Raw genomic sequence first — 20,827 nt, forward strand, 5'->3', positions numbered from 1 at the left:
GGAGAGATGTCTGTAGTCATAGTAACCCTTGCAGAAATTTGGCCAATTAGGGACCAGCTCTGAAAAGATGTTAAAGAGCATGACGTCCTGTGTGAGTGTTTACCAGAAGTTTCCACAAAAACTATTGAGTCAAATTAAACAGAACGCAGGAAGAAGGTGACTGTTAGAAAAAAAAGTCTTAGTTTTTTCCCATTTCTTCCTCTGTATAAGGTTGAAAGGTGCTCTATAAGTAAAATGTATTCTTCTATACAACAAGAGGCACTTTAATGGATATGAATTGAGTCAGTAAAGAAATAAATATGTGTAAAGACAAATCATTTAAACAACCAAGTAACACCTACCAGACAGTAATGTAGTCATATATGGGCTCAGTGCTAAGTACGGTAAAGTTGATGTAAATCCCGTGTCCAGGAGGAACTCTCACACTCCACACACAGTCCTGGAAATTGGGATATTCCTCGGGGTGACCAGGAGAGTAAATGGTTCCATTTAATGATGTGATGTTACCACCACAGAGAGCTGTGGGAGAGAATATTAGCAGAATTACCCTTAATAAATAACCAGGAAATTAGTATTATAATTCTGAAGCTTGAATAATAGCCTGAGTTACTGAGACAGAATGCTATCAGTCACGTAATGACCACTGAATAACGCCTTAATACCTTTAATAAATTGTCATTACAGTTTTATTTCAGTCCTGCAGCTTAGGTATTCCTCTAGCATTGCTGAGAGCTATAAGACTGAATATTTATGATATTTCTCATTTAAGGGTCCTTCTATAAGCGTTAGTGCTCCTTAGTCTAGCCTCAATATAAATTATGAATATAACTGGATTAATGTCCAGTTGCAATGTCACAAAGTTAGAATATTATAATTTCACCATATAATTTCACCCCTGCAATTAGCTGGAAATGTATAATAACAACATGCCTGCCAACCTACTCATTTTCTCTAGATTTATTTGATCCCTCTTTCTGTAATAATGTAGTTTCTCCAATTCATTTGAGAACAATTTTCTTATTTTGAAGTGAGTTGAGTTACAGGTTGCATATGGCTGTAATTGCATCATAGATTCTTACCCATTTTGCTGTCAGAGCAACATTCAATATCACCTGGTTATAGCAGAAATATTAAGAAAAACATTGTACTTCTTTTCCTAAAGCACCGTTGGGAGGTAGGGATAAAAATGCATGAAATAGTTCCAGCCAGGAGTGAGATAAAGTACTAGTAAGATAACTCTTTTTAATAATGGACTGATACTTTGACAGAGTCAGGAGAAATATGAAACATCATTACCAACACTCACATAGCAATAAAATCGGTGCTGAAATGTTTTTACAAAGTATTTACAAGTGAGGTTGTTTTTAGGGGGGATAGGGGAATACATATTCTTTTAAAAAATCCTCTTTTGGCACTTTACCAGTACACATGCATATTTCTAATTTTATTGGGATCTGATGCATGATAGTCTCATGTACTGCAAACCCCATATAAAATAAATGATGTCTGTCTAAGGAAGGATTATATTAACAGTTTATATTCCCTTCACAATACACCTCAGTTTCACTTCTAGCTTTGAACATATGAAGCCACTTTTTCTGAAGAAAAACACTAAAGCATGCATATAAACAGACATCTCATTTTATCATAGTAATAGATACAGGGATGAACATCTGACTTACCTTCACATCGAGGGAGTGGATGGTTCCAGTTCCTGCTGATTCCATGCAAACATGTCAGTGAAGCCTCCCCGATCAGAGAATATCCAGGCAGACATTCAAACGACACCGTCATCCCAACACTGAAATCTGTGCCAATCACAATCCCGTTTCGAAATGGACGAGGGTCGGGACAACTCTGGAGCTGATAGGCTGGAACAATAATGACCCACCCCAAATTAGTCAAAGGAAAATTACCAAGAGCAGCAATACTGTATGTCAGTGATACAGTAGGTGTTTCCATAGATACAATAGATACATCCACTGAATATCCAATACTTGTGAAATTTAATGAAATGAAATGAAAAACAGCATATAAATCACTCTGTAAGTTGCTGAAAGAACAGTCAACCCAAGGTGCAGCAGCCAGTAAAGCCATACAAATTCTCTAATTTGAAGAAGTTTTACTGGCCAAACACATTTAAGATTAAGTTTAAAATCCTGGAAATTGACCATATTCTTCCATAAAGTAGGCTACTTTGATGTTCCTACTTAAAAGTAATTTGCCAGTAGTTATTTTTACAGTGAGTTCAAAAGAGTAACTAATAATTTCTCTGGCTGCACTCTGTGGCTGAAATTTCAAATTTTTTAAAGAAATACACTGAAATATAAATTCTGAAAGTATCTGATTAAGAAATAACAGATGTTTCATATCTATAGAGCTATAGACTTATGGACATAAATCATGCTAAGTGTTTGACAAGGGCATTAGGCTATGTCGAAAAAAGGTCTTACTTGTTCAAGAGACATTGACATTTTTTTAACCTAATTATGACCTTCTGTGAAGCAAAAGCAGTAGTTTTTGTAGTCATAGTAATATTTTTTCCTGTTTTAAAACACTATGACTATGCCCTTCTCACAAGATAAAAGCTATTATTCATCAGCCACTCTAATTTGCACATCAATGGAATTAGCCGTAACAAATTTAGGCTATCTACAAGATTTGTCATAATAAATATAAAACTGCTCAAAACCTTTTTAGAGCCAGATAGAACAAATATGAAACTCATCTTTTTCATTACCGAAATAACCCAAAGATGAGGATGTGTTTGCACCTTTTAATTTCTGAAGAAGTCAAGATATTTTTTTTATTGTTGGCTGAAAAAGTAGATCATTTTATTCTTAGTTCCTTTCTGAGAAATTACAGTAAGTCACAGTCAGTCGTCTAAATCTAATGAAACACGTTTCCTGGTTAGTAACATTCCCTAATATCAGCTAAGCAAGCCACAAAGTCAGACGTCTGCTCTTGTTTTCTATGCTTAGCGAATGATCGGTGTACAAGTGAACAAGATGTCGGGGTGAAGCTTGTAGTTAAAACAACATTTACCTTGATACGTGATGTGAAAGCCTGGTTTGTTTTGTGAATAGTCACTGTGGAAGAAAAAGCTGGTCTGGTGTGTTGTGCTGAAAAGAGGTTTTGGGATGACAGGACCGCTGAATCGGTCAATGACTGAGCCGGTCTCCAGTGTTCCACTACGGATCTCTAAGTAATCATGGATCGCTTCAGTGGAGAAGTTCACAAACTGAAGATGGATGCCTGGGGGGGGGGGGGGGAAGACAGTTTATGATATTTACAGCAATCAGCTGGTTGACAGAGAAGCTGTCAATAAATGCTGATGCATGTGAACTTCACCTGCAGCCGCTGACACTGATTGAGTACATGGGAGAGTAAGTAATTAAATTAATCAATGCATGAGATACACAAAGAAGAGACGGATACAAAGAGAGAACCACACACACACACACAGTTTCTCCTTCAAGTCAAAAGCTGACAGTGTTTCTTACCGAAGCCGACAGGTAAATTGACTGTCCATGTGCAATCTAATCCACTGGGGTAGTTGCCGGGGTAACCAGGACTCAAAATCACTCCACTAACATCTGTCATGGACCCACCACATTGGGCTGGAGACACACACACATAAAAAAGAGGAAACAGTGGTTCAGTGTTGAAAGCAGCACATCAAAAGAAGGAGAATGACCTCACGGAGTACAGCAGACATGCTTCTCTCTTTTAAAGACACTGCTACTGACCACACACGTAAGTATCTTCAACTTGACATTTTGCATCATTTTAAATAAAGCACTAATATTCTGAGGCTTTAATAAATTCCCTTATTGAATAAATTACCACTATGCACGTCGATGTGTGTCCAGGGCTTGTTTCCTCTAGTTTGCTTTGCTGCATGCTGTGCGTGTTTATAGCAGACTCTGACTTAGCTTTGCATCAGTTTAAGAGCTTAATCATATTCTGCACTGAATGCTAAATAATCAGCTCATCAGAGAATGGCAAATTGATCAAACAGCTTATTTTCCAGAGAGTCAGCGAAGGCAAAGGAGACAGCTTGAAGCATTTCTGCAGCACTGAGGTTTTGCACGTGCAGTATCTTAGAACATCAGGTTGGATGGCATGCATGTGGGTGTCTGCATATACAGTATGTGCATTTGAACACCTACCAAGACACAGTGGTACAGGGTAGTTCCATCTCCTAACAGGTCCAGGCATACAGGTGATATGGGCATTTCCCTAGAAATATAAAAACAACCACAATCAATTACCACCTAAGAGTTGGGTTAATCATTCCAACTGAGCTTTAAATAATTAGGTTTAAAAGGAAGTAGTTCATGCTTAGCAGTGACTGGAGCTGAAACCATTTGTATCAAAGCACCAGAGCTATAATAATGCTGAGCTATATGTTAGGTGTGAGCAAGGCAAACCTCCATTAGAGCTGTATACTACACAGAAATTGGGCAGACCACACCAGAGACATACATTATTCAAGAGTTGTGCAAACCACACCAGAGTTGTATGTTTAGCGAGAGCTATGAAAACCACCCGAGACTGGGGTTTCCTTCTGATTTACAGTTTAAATTGCGCTTGGTTTGTGCAGCCAGGGGATAAAAAGAGTGAATGGTGCCACATCAGAAGAAGCTGAGCAGCCTTTAATGACTACACATACAGTATACAGTACATTTCTGGTCTCTGCTTTTCATTATACAGCTGTAAGTTGTAGTGCATGTGTGTGTGTTCTGTGTATCTGAAATTGCTGTCCTCCAATGTGTATCTGTGCTTCTTGAGCCATAAATCTGTACAGAATGATATCCTGTGGGTTGTATTTTTTACCTGAAGAGAGTATCCTTGTTCACATGAAAACTGTACAACATCTCCCACCATAAATCTGTCTCCTTGTCTTATTCCATAGTTTGGAGTCTGGGGCTCTGGGCATGACTCCAAACCAATAGCTACAAAGAAATATTAAATAAACATGATTATAAAAGTTTCATCATTTGTGTGTATGTGTAGCATATTCCACAGACAAAACTGTGAAGACAAACATCCTACCTGTATATTCCAGGTGAAAACCAGCAGCTGAGACACTAATATCAGAGCTGAAGCTGAGATAGAGGTTATTAGATGTACTGTTCAGGAGAGGTGGGATGGTGGTGCCTAAAAGCAGGAAGAGAGAGTGAGTGAAAGAGCAACAGAGGACCATGATCAAGGCCATTGAACCAGCACGTTTTTTCTTCAGTGTCAGGTGTGTCAGGAAAAAAAATCCTGAAGGAGCAGTGAATTAGCCTAATGGATATTATTGGTTGCCTGGTTTGAGGGGAATTAATTAGCAGGTTTTTGAACAGTCTGCCGCCCCCCTGCGGGTCTTGTTCACATTCCAGAGGAAAATCTCATTCATTATCATGACGGAAAATAAAAAATGATTTTTCGGTAATAATAAATGATGAATGATGATGAATAATTAACTGCATGGATTTAACCATAATAGTTATTTTGGAATGTATGACAGTATTAATTAACTGTTGTAATTAACCCTTGTAAAAAAAAAAAAAAAGTTTTATCCTCATCCTGCATGTATTTAATCAATAATGATATTTTACAGTGTATAGAAGTCAAATCACTGTCACAGTCATTTCATTGTCAACTGTATAATATAATATCTTATCTTGATTCTCATAAAGATGCCAAGCCGTTCCATTGATTATTTAACACAACCTGCAGACAACCAGATGACTCCCCTAAAAGCAGTATTAGAGACCCCAGAGGATGCTGACTCCCCCTTTTGGACCGCTCCTTGAATTACACGAGTGAATGAATCCAAAGTCAGCGCTGCCATCCAGACAGGTCACATTAATGGTACATTAACACCTTTTCTTTTTGGTTCTCTGCTCAATTTTGATTTAATCTCTTTCTGCAGGATAAGATGAGAAGATAAATGTAGTGTGGAGTTTTTTAAAATTCTTCAGGATGTGAGAATCTTGGAAGAAAAACATAAATACACACATCAACAACATTTTAGTAAATATGATCAGAGTGTTTTCATCGACCAAAATGTGTCTGGATTAGAGGTTTTAAGAACGATTTTAATAGAAAAATGGACAGAGCTGTTGTGTGAATTAAAAAGTTGTTGCTGCCACACAGGACACATCACTGACACAGCTGTTATAGATAGCTGGGCTGGGGCTAGGCTATGTGTGGATGTCATGGTATTATTGATTCATATGTAAGCACATGTATTGTTAAATAGGTACACACTATGATGAAGGATGTGATATAAAAAGATTAAAAAGGCATTTTTAATTTTGTCTTGACTTTGAATTTGATGCATTTCCTAGTCTTACATGATAGTAAATTGAATATGTTCAGGTTTTACACTGTTGGGCAAACCCAAATCCTAATCCTAATCCTTATTCTCATTTAATGATGCCACCACATAGTCTAGAATGTTGTCATTTTTCACTAATTTTTCTGATATTTTATAGTTCAAACAAATAATTGATGAACCAAGAGAATCATCAACAGATTACATTATTTTGGAATTATAGGTTGTTTAGGAAATATCTATTCCTAGTATCGAATTAGACTGCAAGAGGATTGATAAGCTCTACCACAAACACCTCTCATATGTCTTTTGAGGAATCACAGATAAAAAAGCAGGTGTCAGTGGGTTTGTTCCTCAGCCCCTGCTGTGAGATGCAGGGTGGGTCCGGTGCAGCTCTAAATGCAGTCTTAGCAGGAAGCCACATGGCCAGCATCTTGTAGGTCTCAAAACATCATGACAACATGAAGTGCTTTTCAAACTTTATTGCATTTAGCTGTCAAGATATATTTGCTGTGATCAGGTTACAACAGTGTGTCTTCTTTATTTAGTTACAGAGAGTATGAATAATTGTCTCTGGCTTTAAAATGATTTCACCACTGCTAACCTGTGCAGCTACAACAGGCCTGTTTTAATGAAGAAATGTTGAATGTTGTTCTGCTGTTGAATTCCACTTAGTCAGACAAGTTACTTCAAATTTAACTGCTGCTATTAAAATTGGGCAGTAGAATAAGTGACTGTAATTCTAGCTTTCATGAAAATAATACACACACAAGGTTGAATGAATTTGCAAACCGTTTTTCAGTGGGAAATTAATGGTATATTTTGATCATATCTACAATTTAGTTCTAATTTTTGAAAGAAAAAATTTAAATACTAACATCATTGCAATTTAATTCTTTATTTTACTGTATGATTGAAATCTGTGTGCCATAAAATTGAGGATAGTGTTTTTAGTGTACTTAAAACAGTTGCTTTTGTCTGGTTATACTTTGGCAAGAATAACATTCACATAAATAACTGCAAAATAGTATAATAATGTAAAATTCTGACAAATTTACCTGAGTAGCTACCCAGCCTTGGTGCGTGGTTGTCAGCACCATCATAGAAATCCAGAGAGTCCCAGTTATGTTCAGTGGCAAAACTCACAACTTGTATCTGGAGAGACAGACAGTAAGATGGTAAGTAAGAAAGTGAAACATGTTTTACTTAGCTATTGTTTTGTTGTCTAGAACAGAGGTGTCAAACTCATTTTCATTCAAGGGCCACATACAGACCAATTTGATCTCATGTGGGCCGGATCATTAAAAAGATGGAGGGAAGGAAGGAAGGAAATAAGGAAATAAGAAGGGAAGGAAGGAAAGACAGTCAAAGGGAAGGAGGGAAGAAAGGTAAGAAAGAGAGATGGTGAAGGACAGACAGACAGAAGGAAGGAAGGGAGAAAGGAAGAAAGGAAGGAAGGGCAGATGGAAGGAAGGACAGAAGGAAGAATGGAAGGAAGGACAGAAGGAAGAAAAGAACGAAGGACAGATGGAAGGAAGGACAGAAGGAAGAAAGGAACGAGGGAACGAAGAAAGGAAAAAAGGAAGGTAGGAAGGACAGATGGAAGGAAGGAAAAGGGCACTGGATGGCAAGTGGGCTGGATCGCACCCCTCGGCAGGCCGTATCTGGCCCACGGGCCGCATGTTTGACACCCCTGATCTAGAATGTAAGCAACTAGATTGTAATTTGGTAAAAAGATAAGACAAATGAGCTTATTCTGTGAACAAAGTCATGAAGGTTGTAAAATACATGCTTTCTTAACTGACACAACTTTCAATGAAACTGTCAAACAGCTGAACATTTGAGGTAGGGCTCTGCATTACCAAAAACAATCATTTAATTGATGAAAAACTAAATGTTCTGAATTGTTTGTCAACTATTTCTAACAGACTCCATTTTGTGCCAGAGCATCTTTGTCTTTGCATTTGTCCGTGAGAGCGCTTTAGCTTCACGCAATCAGGCATTATCTCTCACAATTTGATCCTATCTAGTTATCTCTGGATGGTCCCTCTTTCACAAACCATCCATCCATTCATCCTTCTAATAATATCTTATCTTCCCTGACATCCTGCCTGCTCAGCTTTTAAGCCAATGATACATAGGTCAGCCAGGAAGCAGCGTGCGATGAGTGCTACCTGTATTCCAGCTCCTTCTGGGACCGAGACCTTCCACACACAGTTCTGGTTGTTGTCATAAGGCTCTGGATAACCAGGTGACAGGATGGTTCCACGACGAGAGGTCAGCACACCCCCACAGGGAACTGAGAGAGAAGGGAGAGTAGACACATAGAGCAGGAGAGTATAGAAAGCAGCAAGTTAGGATAGAGAAGGTGGGTTGAATCAACTCTCTCCATTGCAGAGGGGGGCATGGAAAAGTCTGAGGCCTACTGTATTTGACATGTCTACATCTCTACCATAGGAAGGTCACATCTAGTATGCTATCTGTGTTTGAGATGTGTTGATTTGTTTGTGATTTGTTTTGTTTGTTGAAGTGGAGAATCCATTAATACATTAATATTATAATGCTTTTCATGATGTTACTCCATCCTGAGCAGGAAAACATGTCTCAATGGTGCGACTAAAAAAAATCTGAGGTCGCACCAGTTCGACCAGCTGTTTAACAGAAAACAATCTCCCTGTGGTTCAACCTTCAACAACAGACACACATTAGGCTCATATCGTGGTCTAAACCAATCAGAGATAGTGAAGGGCGGTCCCCTCTGATTGGCCGTGGTCCAGATATTCCTGTGTGTAATGCGTGTGCTGCAGTCAGACAGAGAGAGTGGATCTAGAGTGGATAGCCGCGGATGACAAGATGAAAAGAACGATTGAGGTTGAAGTTAAGGCCTGATCCATCCGAAAATCATAATGAATGCTCTGACACGGAGCCATCAACCTCCCAGGTTATGTCAAGCCCTAGTCAGGAGACGGCATCAGATAATGAGCCACATACGATCGACTCCAAGCCACAGCCTGTCGACATTAAAAGGAGGAAAGTCTATACATTTCAAAGAGTGGCTTGACCAGTTTCCCTGTAATAGTAAAGTAATAGTAATTTAGATTTTCTTTATCTTTCATTTATCTGTTTTAAGTTTAAATTTCAGTTCAGTGAAGCAGTTTAAGCACCAACACTTTTCAGTGAAGTTACCTTTCTTGTGGAATTGTTCAAATAAAGAACTTTATGTTAACCAGATTGTTAGTTAATCATTTACAAGTCTATATTGCCTAAATGGACAGCTATTTAAAAAACATGAACCTGTAAAACTGCGGTGTTGAATGCGATACGGTTGAATATTTGGGTGCACCTAACTTTTGTGCTGGTGCACCTAAGAAAAAAAGTAAGGCGCACCAGTGCAACCAGTGAAAGAAGTTAGTCTAGAGCCCTGCCATACATACCTATACAAGTTGGCAGGGTGTCATTCCACTGTGCCAGGTTGTCCGGTACACTCTCACAGCGTATAGCAGTGGAGCCATGCAGGACATAACCAGGATTGCACTCAAACTGCACCAAGGAGCCAACTGCAAAGTCATTGCCAAGACGTCTCCCAAAGCGTGGCTCAGGGACCGAACTACACTGGGTGGAGCTAGTCCGAGGTACAGCTGGTAGATGAAATAACATGATACAAGTATTAAAAGACACCAGTGGATATTTTATAGTGATGGATCTTTTATACACACTACCACAGTTAAACCAATAATCTGCTGACACTGGTTACCGTCCTAAGCAGAAGAGGACAGTAACCAGTGTCAGGTAGTGTGTATAAAAGATCCAGCACTATAAAATATCCTTACTAACCCATTAACAAGTTTTTTTTTGATGCACTAACTAGTTTTACATAAAATATCTAGTCTCTGCTATTGAGAGGAAATTTGTATGAACATTTTACCATGAAGTAAGGCAGCTAAACCCCAAAGGCTACTGTAAATCTGCTTTATTAGTTTGAAGATTGCTGTTTTTGTTGATTCCTGATATGCAGATTTTGCTGAAATATTTTACTACTACTACTCCTACTGCTATGAATAATACAAGTAGTCTTTTAAACCATAAATTACTATTTCATTGACATTGCCTTTTGGCTACGTTTAATTGGCTGACCTTGGTAGACAAAGTGGAAGCCCTTAGCAGTTTCTGGTCCAACTGTAGTAAACTTGATGGTGATCTGGTTACCCGAACTCAGAGGGAGGGACTCACCTAGAAACAAAAAGAGAGAGAGAGAGAGTGAGGAGGTAAAATACAGAGATAAAGTTAAAACTCATTTGGGTTATCCATCCCTTTGCTCATATATCCATCCATCTTAGCATCCTTACCAGAGTGGGACCCAGAGAGAGATGACAGTAGTGTATTTTGTTGTGTGGGCCCATCATAGATCTCTACCACATCATTTAGAGAGGTCTGGAACAACACAAACTGACCAAAGAGGACTGCAGACAAAAAAAGAGCAGAAAAGTTAGATAAAGAGAGAAGTTAACCTCACTTGAGTGGTGGCACATTATTATTCTCTGCCACTGTCTACACCTGACCCTCAAATGATACAATTAACCTGTAATACCTCATATAAATTTTAATAAGCTGCAGTGTCCACTTCTACTTGAAGTCAACTATTGGCACAAAATTACACATCACGACATTTAATAGGCAAAACATCACCTTGTCTTCATTGTGCTCTAGTCTAACCCACCCCTCTATCTATGGTGAGTCAGTGTCAGCTAGTGGGAAATGTTAGTGTTCACTGAACCCTTCTTACTTTTATCAAAATATACCATATGGCAACATAGTTTTCTGTCTCCTCTACTGCATTTCAAGCAGGAAGAGTAAATGGCACACTTTTTGACCTATCAAACCTATGTCACAAGTATAGCTAGCCCACAGACCCTGAAGGATGGCTTATGTTGGCTTAAAATCAATCCTGTGTTTCCCAACAGGGAGGAATGTGAGACCAGAGGCCTGTACTACGAAGCTGGTTATCAACTCGGTCAGTGAACCCAGGGTTTTCCAATCGGGATCACTGCGCGCTCACATAAAGGGGAGGTGTTTGCAGCGTCTGACCAATCGCAAACATGCAGAAACTCTGCAGAGATGCCTACTTTACCATGGAGGAGCAGACAATTACTCTTCATAAATATGAAGAATTCAAACACATCATCCAGGACAAAAGCAACACTGTTGCTGCAGCAAAAGCCAGGAAGGAATGCTGGCAGAAAATAGCTGACTCTGTTAATGCGTAAATTCGTGAGATTATACAATATTAATTTATCGGACAATATAAACGGACAGCACTCTGATTTTTTACAATTACAATTAATAAATACAGTTATTATGCTCCCTGACATTTTGATCTCAGGATGCCAAACAACTGTATAATATACAGAATGATATCCCTCATGTGCATCAAGGATTGTTTTTTATATATTTTGGTCAATTAAAAATTTGGATCTATCCCTAAAAACTCTTTCTCTCCTAAGTTCACGATCCGCGCACCAATGTTGACAGGATCTTTTAAGAATGTCCAGGTCATTTTTTAAGAGAACTGATTGGTCAGGACATAACCTGCTGTGGAGCAGGTTAGCCGTTCAGCATAAGTTACCATGGTGATTTACCCCGGTAAGAAGTGAACCAGCGTCGTAGGACGGAGGGTTAACCCTGAAGTTACCTCGATAAGAGAAAATCCAGCTTCGTAGTACAGGCCTCTGGGCAATTAATTATATGCTATAGTTGTTTGACAAGTTGTTGAAAACACTGCTGCAGTAGCCAGGAACAGTCAAAAAACCTTTTTTCCCTGTACCCCTTCAGAACAAAACCCATGTGCATGTGCAGCGCCTAACGCAGTATGCATGAGCAGCGCCTACTTCAGGTGCTGTGGTAAATTTGACATCTATGCAATAAAAGGCAATAATGTCATGACACAACCAAAACCAATATAAAACACGCTGTAATCTACAGTAAAACTCTCAACTTTCTTTAACATGATATTGGTTCCTACACCCAGCAATCCCTTAATAGCTGGAGATTCTGCTGCTGAACCATGAATTTTATAGTGTAGTTATAGGCAGGTAGCATTAGAGGACCATCTGGAGGCTTGAGGCCCCGTATTTGCCCAAACCAGCATAATTTTCTCTCTCTCATGATCATTGTGACTTTAAACCAATCATAAGTCACCTTAAGATGTAAATCTGTAGCTGTAGTACTTGCAAATCTGCAGTACTTGGAAAATACACACACACATGCACACACAAATATCACCTCTCCATCTCTTCCTCCCTCTCTGCCTCTCTCTTAGGCCCCAAAGGCTGAGGTGTAAAGGATTAAATCTGAACATAGCCAAGGATATTCGGCTATAAGAAGGTCACTGGTCACTTTGTACAAGGCTGTTTCTCTCTGTGGGAGTTCTTTAAAACACGATCCGCATTTAGCTAAAACATGGCTCTGGCTTTGACTCTGCTTTTATGTAAAATCTAATTTTCATGTTAAAATGATGACAAGGAGCATGGATGACTTTCACATTGGCACTGAATTGTTCCTGTGGATTGAAAGGGAATCTGACGATCAAACAAATCATCAAGAGAGTTTAATTCTGTAGGGTAGACGCATACAAACTCTTCTATTTATGTCTTACTACCCTTTCATAACTGTACATGAGGATGTGTATAGGCGTAGGTTGTTGTGTGGACATAAAAGAATGACAAAATTCTGCCTGTCAGCAAAAATAGGTAAAAGCTCCAGCTGAGTACAGATTCTAAGGAAATCAGGGTGATTAAGCTTTCCCTCATTCCTCGTTACGGTATCGACATGCTGCAGAGCAGGGGGATGGGCTTACAGTTGAAGCCATTCAAAACAGCCCAGATTTCAAGCCGAATGACATTCATACAACATCGTTCACACACATTCATTAAGCATCAACACACACAGGGAATAGCTTATGCACAGCTGAGGTTTTAAAGTGGATTTCTCTCACACTGAGATATACATATCAACACACAAAGATACACAAACAAGGGCACACACATGCACACACAAGTGATCACAGCAGTGTTATCCCACACTGAGTTAACCCCACAACTTATTGGGGATTGAGATATCCCTCTGTACTGCAGTCACATACACCCTGTTGAGCTGTTCAGTCACTCAGGTTGCAACATGTCCAGTAAAGTTATAATCAATCCACTGGACGTGTTATCAAATGATTGAAAATGTTTCACTATTCATTTGAAAGGCTTCTACAGCTCTTGGCATCGGATGGAGAAACCTGGGCATCGTTCCCTGTGGAGCTGCCATGCCTCCTGATGGGCTGCCTGAGTGGGTGTCCTTAACCACGTCCTCATGCAACAGGCGGTATGGCATCTCCATGGAGAAAAATGCCAAGAGTTTTCCCCACCTGGTGTTATAACTGAAGAAGCAATTTGTATGATTGCAGAAACATTCATCAACCACTTAATAACCAGTCCTGTACCAGTAGTTCAAGCAGGATTTCAAGCAGTTTTTAAAGTGAACAACCTTCAATTACTATAAGGTTACAAATTACAAACATTTTTCATGAGAATGACAGTTGTTTAAAAAAAAAAAAATTCTGGGCATGCTGCAAAGCTAAAGCTTTGTTTGACAAAACAATATCTGTCTCCTGCTCTGTGTGGGAGATTCAGGGAAGCTCTGTGTGCTTCATACAATATGTAGGCCAACCAAATGTTAGCTCCTCTCAGTCAAAATGTCTACATGAGGATGACACTCCAAAAGCTGCTACACAAATGTAATAAGACAGTAACCATCAACAGCCTTAGGGATAGCTGCTATTTATTCATAACACCACAGGGCATAATTGAACATTATATCCACCAATTACTGATTATTTGTAAAAGCTCAAGTCAGACCCAATGAGTCATGCTCAGTCAACCTATAATTTAACATGTGATATTAAGATGGCATATTATACATATTAATGAAAATGTGCACATCTTAAAAATGGATACTTTATACCACAAAGCCATCTTAACTCAAGGTATACTAACAAGCTGTACATTTAACTCTGTCTTCTGCAGTGTGTGAGAGACATTTAATATAAATAGAATTGGTACGTTACTAACATGAACAGTTCCAGACAATGTTCCGAGCAATACCAATGACCAGTGATTTCTTACTCACTATTTCTGATAGCATCCTTCCTGTTACCTGCCATAACCAGAAGAGGTTCACATGTCCTCAAAATGACCCCAAGTTCCCATTAGAGCCTCACTAAATGAGAAGAATCCTCTACAATATTTATACATTCACACTGCATCAATTATGTCTGGCTTAAGAACCACCAATCAAATGTGGCAAGATAAAAAAAAACAAAAAAAACCTGCCTAATCTTCAAATTTCACTTCAAAGATGAAACGCTGACCTGGAATCAAATAAATGACCAGCGACTGTCTTTTAATCATGTATAATAATTCCACTGATTCTCACTAAGGTTTAAAAACACCAAAGGGGTCCTTCGGGGGCCTCCAGGGTATCCCCATTATAAATCAGACAAGTTTTAATGTCACTTTGTTTCGCTGCATAAAAGAACAATAAGAGTATGTCAAACAAAACATGTCAAAGAAAAAATGTGATCACAGGTTTCATTCTTGACTGTTGTCTCTTCACCTACACTTCAGAGCGCCTTGCACTTGCATTTAAAATCTTTTTAAGAACAAGGAATAAATTAACTTAATAACGTCTACTTTCACATGCAGGTATATATAATTCTCTTAAATCAGGGGGTAAAGGGTAAGGGTATTCTGTCATAGAAAATCCTTTTGAATGCAACGGTAATGCAACGTGTTTGTTATACTGTGTATGTGAATGAACTTACCAAATTCTCTAGGTACAGATATAGAGTAGACACATGTGTGTCCAGAGGTGTAATTTCTGGGGAAGTTTGGAGATAAAACAGTCCCCTCTGATCCTGTAGAGCGACTTCCACAGGGAGCTGAAGACAGAACATACACACGTGTGCAAACACACAAGGACAGGAAGTGAAGTCACACGTATAGAGATAATAACAGATTGTTAATCTTAAAATAAACAAGCATGGATTCTTTCTTCCAGTGTGTGTCTGCTTCAGTGTGTGTTACCTTGACAACTAGGCAATGCCCTGTTCCATCCAGGTCTGCCGTCATCTCCCATGCTGCAGGTTAGAGTAGAATAGCCCTGCAGAAAAAAAGAAATACTGTAGCCAACAAAGCAACAATCCAACCAAAGAGTCATCCAACCAACCAACCAACCAACCAACAATCCAACCATCCATCCATCCAACCAACCAACCAACCAACCAATCAACATGTCCGTGTTAGTGTTTATCATGTTTAGTCATCCTGTGTTTTTAGGTCAAGTCTTAGTTGAATAAAAGTCTGGACATCTTATCATTATTCGATGAAAAACAGTTACATCCAGAAATGGAACAGTTCTGACTTGCATATTTATTCTGAACACTATAGAATAACCGGTGCCCAATGCCCTCTTTAAAACTATCAGAAAACAACGAGTACAGACAATAAAACATTTTGAAAACAAATTCTGGGACCCAAAGTACAAGACAAACACACCTTTCTGTTCTGAACGAGAGAATTAAAACTATTTAAGCTAAAAAATTCTAAAGAATACTGTCAGACCTGCCAACACTAACATTTCCTGATGCTACTCTGCTACAACTCACAAGTGTTATGTCTTCTTTTTTGTCAACAAAAATAAAGAGAGACTTAGGTTAAGTTTTTATTTTTTTAAGCTACACTTTAGTCTTTTGCATGTTGATATAGTAACAGTTAGTGTTAAATGATGTTGGTGGCATCTCATCTCATGTAATTGATGAACATTTTTATTCATAGTTTTCATTAACAAAATTAACATGAAAAATCAACCAACGAGCCGCCCATCTAAACATCTATCCAGGCAACCAACCAACAAACCAACCAGCCAATGAACAAATAAGCCATCCATCCATCCATCTAACCACTCCTCCAATCAACCACCAACCAACCAACCGACCAAACAACCCGCCATCTGACAACCAACCAACAAACTACCAACCTATCCAACCACCCATCCAAAAAACTAACCAGCAATCCAATTTGTGTACCTGCAAAACATATCCAGCGTCACAGTAGAAGGTGACCGTAGAGCCAAGCTTATAATCGGATCCCAACCTGGTCCCATTCAGAACCACACCTGGGTCGAAACATGATTCCCTCAGTTTGGCTAGACAAAGAGAAAGAGATTGTGTGAGTGGGGGCATGAGGCAAAGAAAAAGCGACAGGCACACATGAATAATATGGCAAATTATTAATAACTAAGTCCCTAGCCATAATCAAATGAGGCAGGCATTTCGTGGGCCTTTTTAACAGTCTGTTTGACTTAGCTTCTTTTTGCCAAAGATGAAGCAAGAACGATAACTTCCCCTGGCTTTTGTATGCTAAATGAACCTTGTAAATTATGGCTTTGGCCCCCCTCCCAAAATATTACCGGCCATCCTATATCAACTTTAGACTTAATTTCTGAGTCTACATGAAGTGAGTGTTGATTCTTTTGTGCAAATGAATCAAACTCATCCCTCTGACATACTACTTCGACAGACACCAATTCAACAGGGTATTTGGTGTGAGCAATCATTATTTTTCAGCATAATGCATGCTGACATCAGTGTGGAAGGCTAACCATAAGCCACTAGTGTCTTGTACATGTAGATTGAACGTTTAGGGATAGTACAGTAGTTTTCTTAAATTTATTTTTCGTAAAAATGTGAAAGTTCAATATTTCAAAACTAATTTTGGGGACATACTGTCGTCACAGGAGACATCTGAAACTTTCTATCATGTTAACTGTGAAAAATTGAAGAGTAATTTCCCAAGTTGGCTATGAAAAAAGGATAAAACAGAAAACAGCCCCTGGTGTAATTACACCAAGCAGCGTATATTAAAATCATGTTTCAACAACTGACGTTTGCAAAGTGGCTACAAATACTCTCAGTTGGGATCTGTGTCTACTTTTCATCAAACAAGACATACATGTGTTGAGTCTATTTCCAGGTGACATCTGGTTCAAGATCTAAACCATTAAATAGTGAATGTAGAAAAATGACTAATCAGGATTTATATTGTGAATGTTTTTAATGGTCATACTGTACTGGAACTTGTCTGATCTGATAAGAAGTCCCTGAGCTGTAAAGACTTAATTATCTTTGCAAATGGAAAATCTGTGTTTTTTGTGTTTTTCTTTGAGCAGAATATTTTACCTTTGTATTCCAGGTGAAAGCCAGTATAAGAAACAGACCCATCGCTGCGGAATGCTAAATGCATGGTATTTGAACTGCTCTCTATCCGCTCTGGAAGTTTGCTGTCCTGGAAGCTACCAATCAGAGGACTGTTGCTATCTGGACCATCGTAGATATACAGGAAGTCATAGTTTGGCTCAATGTTGAAACTAGAGATAGATGAAGAAAAAGGCAGACAGAAACAAGGGGTAGGGGAGAAAATGACGGCAACAGGGGTACACAGACAATTTAAAATTTTAGTACTGAGTGTCCACCAGGACCTTGGTGTTTTACAGAGTTGTTTTTGTTTTTCTTCTTTAATAATAGAAAGCATGTGCAGAAAGTCCCTGAGAGTGATGAGCGCTTAGAAGATTTTCAGGGCATTTTCAGAGCACTGAATGATAAAAGTCATGATTTCCATTTTTAGAAAAAAGTGTTGTGGTCCCAAATGGTTTTTAAACTCCCATACAGTAAAAAAAGTAGCCAGTTTTTGAATGTTTGATTTATGCGTTTCTTACAAGACAAAGAAAAAGAGGACTAGCATTTACAAGCTCTTAATCATATCATGCAGTAATTATTTTCTTTCCATGGCCACTGCAGCTGAAGCAGTCTGAAAGATACCAGGACACCAACTCATGTTTTGCTAATTCTAAAGCTTATTGTCAGTTGGTCCACTAATTATCAATTTTGGGGGATTTTTCTGGTGACATCAATGACAATGTCTGTTGATCCAATAATTTGTCCAGACTGAAAAGATTGACATGTGATTTGGTAAAGACATTCATTACTGATGGCATATCTCTGAACTTTAACTCTAAAAGGCCAAAATGGAGTGATATCAGTTACAGTATACCTTCAAATGTTGCAACGTCAGTTAGGACAGGGCCTTTGTCTATTGTTATTACACATTTCATTGTACTGTAACAGGAGTTCAATAAAGAAAAACCCTGCATAAATAAAGGTTTCAAAACAAATGGCAGGTTACCTGATGAAGGCCAGTGACAGGACAAAGTCAGAGTTGACAGCAATAAGCCAGTCACAGTCCTTGGAATGGGGGTAGGGATGTGGGTAGTTAGGCGACAGTATAAATCCATTGGAGCCTGTCAGGTTTCCTCCACAAGGAGCTATGGTGGGAACACAGGTAAATATACATTCATTCTAATAAAGTCTTACATCATTTACTTAATTTTATTTAGTGATTATAAGTCAGAGGATTTAAATGTTTTTTTATGCATATAGTAGCAAGATCAGACCTCTAAACATCTTTTTCCACAGCTCTCCTACAAGTCACACACAGGAGTGTCCTTGAGTAAGGTACTGAGACCTAAACATATCCAGTTGTGTATGCAGTACATCTATTGAATGTCCCTATAAATATAAGGAAGCTGGACTTTTCACCTAGGCAGACAGGCGGGCTGGGCTGCCAGTAGTATCTGTTATCCACTTGTATACAGGTGATTTTGTCGTCCCCCTGGAGCTCGTACCCTGGGTCACACTGAAAGGACACCGAATCCCCCGGCTCACGGCCATCTCCACTACGACTGCCGTTCATCGGTACCCCTGGGTCCCTGCAGGCTGTAGCTACTGAGCCTGGACATATAGAAAAGGGGGCAGTGAGAACGCAGGGAAATGGAGGAGAAAGAGAGAGAAAAAAGAGAAAAAATCTGTGTCACAACGGTTATCCATTGCTATTAAGCTAATGCATTAACCCAGTGCACAACCCTATTTAAAAATATTACTAATTCAAGTCACTGTTTACTATTCTATTATGAAATATCTGCTAAGATAATTTCTGGCAAGTGAAATTAGGATATTTATACCAATTGTTATTCAATCTTATATATTAGAAACGCTGAAATTCAGATGTGGATCCATTAGCAATTATCCATTCTTATTCATCCTCTTGGAAGCTCATTTGGTCTAATCTTTGATGCATATAAACACACACAAAAGACACATGTAAAACTCAGCAAACTGCATAACAACGATCATAAATACAACAGTAGCAGGTGAATATTCTAACTCCTGTCCTTGTGTTAATGTTTATATTTGTAGGTATTACTTACTAGAGAACTGAATAGCGAATCCTGATTTGCTGATGTAAAAATCAGTCTCAAATTGAACAGTGACAGTGTTCAGTGTAGAGTGGATTCCTTCGGGTAGCAGAGAACCACTGAGCTCTGACAATGACATTTCATTCTCAGGCGGTCCATCCCAAACCTTTAGCATGTCGTGGCTGGCTTCAGTATCAAAAGCCAAGAACTGAAGACTGTAATTCAAAAACAAAGAAATGTATTGAATTAAAAATACATTTCAATCCAACCTTTTAGAAGGTTAAAACAGAGGAGTATCAACAATGAAAGACCCACAATGAACAGCTATTATTATTTTGATGGCACTTTTTGGATATTGATACCTTTTAGTGGCGGTTTAATATGAATAATAAAACTGCCAAACCATACGCTAAATTCAATTTTGTATAATTGTATAAAACATTTTACTGCTTACAATATGCTTATTAAATGAAAGAGATACATCCATTATTGTAACTCAGCAGGTATAATCATAATCCAATTTGAGATGTTTACACCTGGACATCATCACACTTTCAAAATAGCTATTTAAACTTCAAATCAGAGGAAACTATTTTTCATTTCCACATTGCTGCAAACATTTTAAAACATGCACTGCAATAAATCATGCTCTTTAAAATATTGGAATGGTTTGGAGTTTGGTTTTGATGTCCACATTACCTCACAATGTTTCCTGAGTCCACCTCAATGGTCCAGGTGCACCGTAGGTTATTGTCATAGGGAAATGGGTATCCAGGGGAGAGAATCCTCCCAGAAGACTCACCTTTAAAACGACCACCGCATTCAGCTACACACACACACACACACATGCAAAGATGAGAAACATTAGATACTATTAATACTTGATGTACCCCATAAAAACTCACAAAAATGTCCCTGTAGTTATCTGTGACAATTGTCAGAACATTAAAAATACAATCAAATAATGTTTACATGTGTATTTAAGTGTTACTGGATGTATGACAAATCAGCCATCTATTGATTTGAGGCAACTGTTTATCAAGGGAATCAGATTCACCAAGTGCACTTCAGTAGCCACTGAAAAGTGATAAAACGATCACTACAGAGACAAATGGATTAAGAAAGAAGCCAACTCGCTTCCTGTGT

General features: G+C 38.6%; 1 protein-coding gene across 1 annotated transcript in view; it reads right to left on the bottom strand.

Annotated features, from left to right (window-relative positions):
- Positions 1 to 20,827, bottom strand: part of LOC128373891 (CUB and sushi domain-containing protein 3-like) — a 276,110-nt gene that overhangs the window by 44,989 nt on the left and 210,294 nt on the right. Inside the window, exons 25-44 of the mRNA XM_053334086.1 lie at positions 20,381 to 20,507; positions 19,694 to 19,896; positions 19,026 to 19,217; positions 18,613 to 18,751; positions 17,610 to 17,797; positions 16,458 to 16,576; positions 15,457 to 15,532; positions 15,195 to 15,311; positions 10,675 to 10,788; positions 10,463 to 10,558; positions 9,763 to 9,966; positions 8,503 to 8,627; positions 7,387 to 7,483; positions 5,059 to 5,163; positions 4,840 to 4,958; positions 4,173 to 4,242; positions 3,504 to 3,620; positions 3,046 to 3,255; positions 1,683 to 1,871; positions 342 to 519 (exon numbers count right to left, since the gene is read on the bottom strand). Of these exons, the coding sequence (XP_053190061.1) occupies positions 342 to 519; positions 1,683 to 1,871; positions 3,046 to 3,255; positions 3,504 to 3,620; positions 4,173 to 4,242; positions 4,840 to 4,958; positions 5,059 to 5,163; positions 7,387 to 7,483; positions 8,503 to 8,627; positions 9,763 to 9,966; positions 10,463 to 10,558; positions 10,675 to 10,788; positions 15,195 to 15,311; positions 15,457 to 15,532; positions 16,458 to 16,576; positions 17,610 to 17,797; positions 18,613 to 18,751; positions 19,026 to 19,217; positions 19,694 to 19,896; positions 20,381 to 20,507 (2,785 nt within the window). The remainder of the gene's footprint in view (positions 1 to 341; positions 520 to 1,682; positions 1,872 to 3,045; positions 3,256 to 3,503; positions 3,621 to 4,172; positions 4,243 to 4,839; positions 4,959 to 5,058; positions 5,164 to 7,386; positions 7,484 to 8,502; positions 8,628 to 9,762; positions 9,967 to 10,462; positions 10,559 to 10,674; positions 10,789 to 15,194; positions 15,312 to 15,456; positions 15,533 to 16,457; positions 16,577 to 17,609; positions 17,798 to 18,612; positions 18,752 to 19,025; positions 19,218 to 19,693; positions 19,897 to 20,380; positions 20,508 to 20,827) is intronic.

The sequence above is a fragment of the Scomber japonicus genome, chromosome 15, assembly GCF_027409825.1.
Source record: "Scomber japonicus isolate fScoJap1 chromosome 15, fScoJap1.pri, whole genome shotgun sequence".
Taxonomy (NCBI): Eukaryota; Metazoa; Chordata; class Actinopteri; order Scombriformes; family Scombridae; genus Scomber; species Scomber japonicus.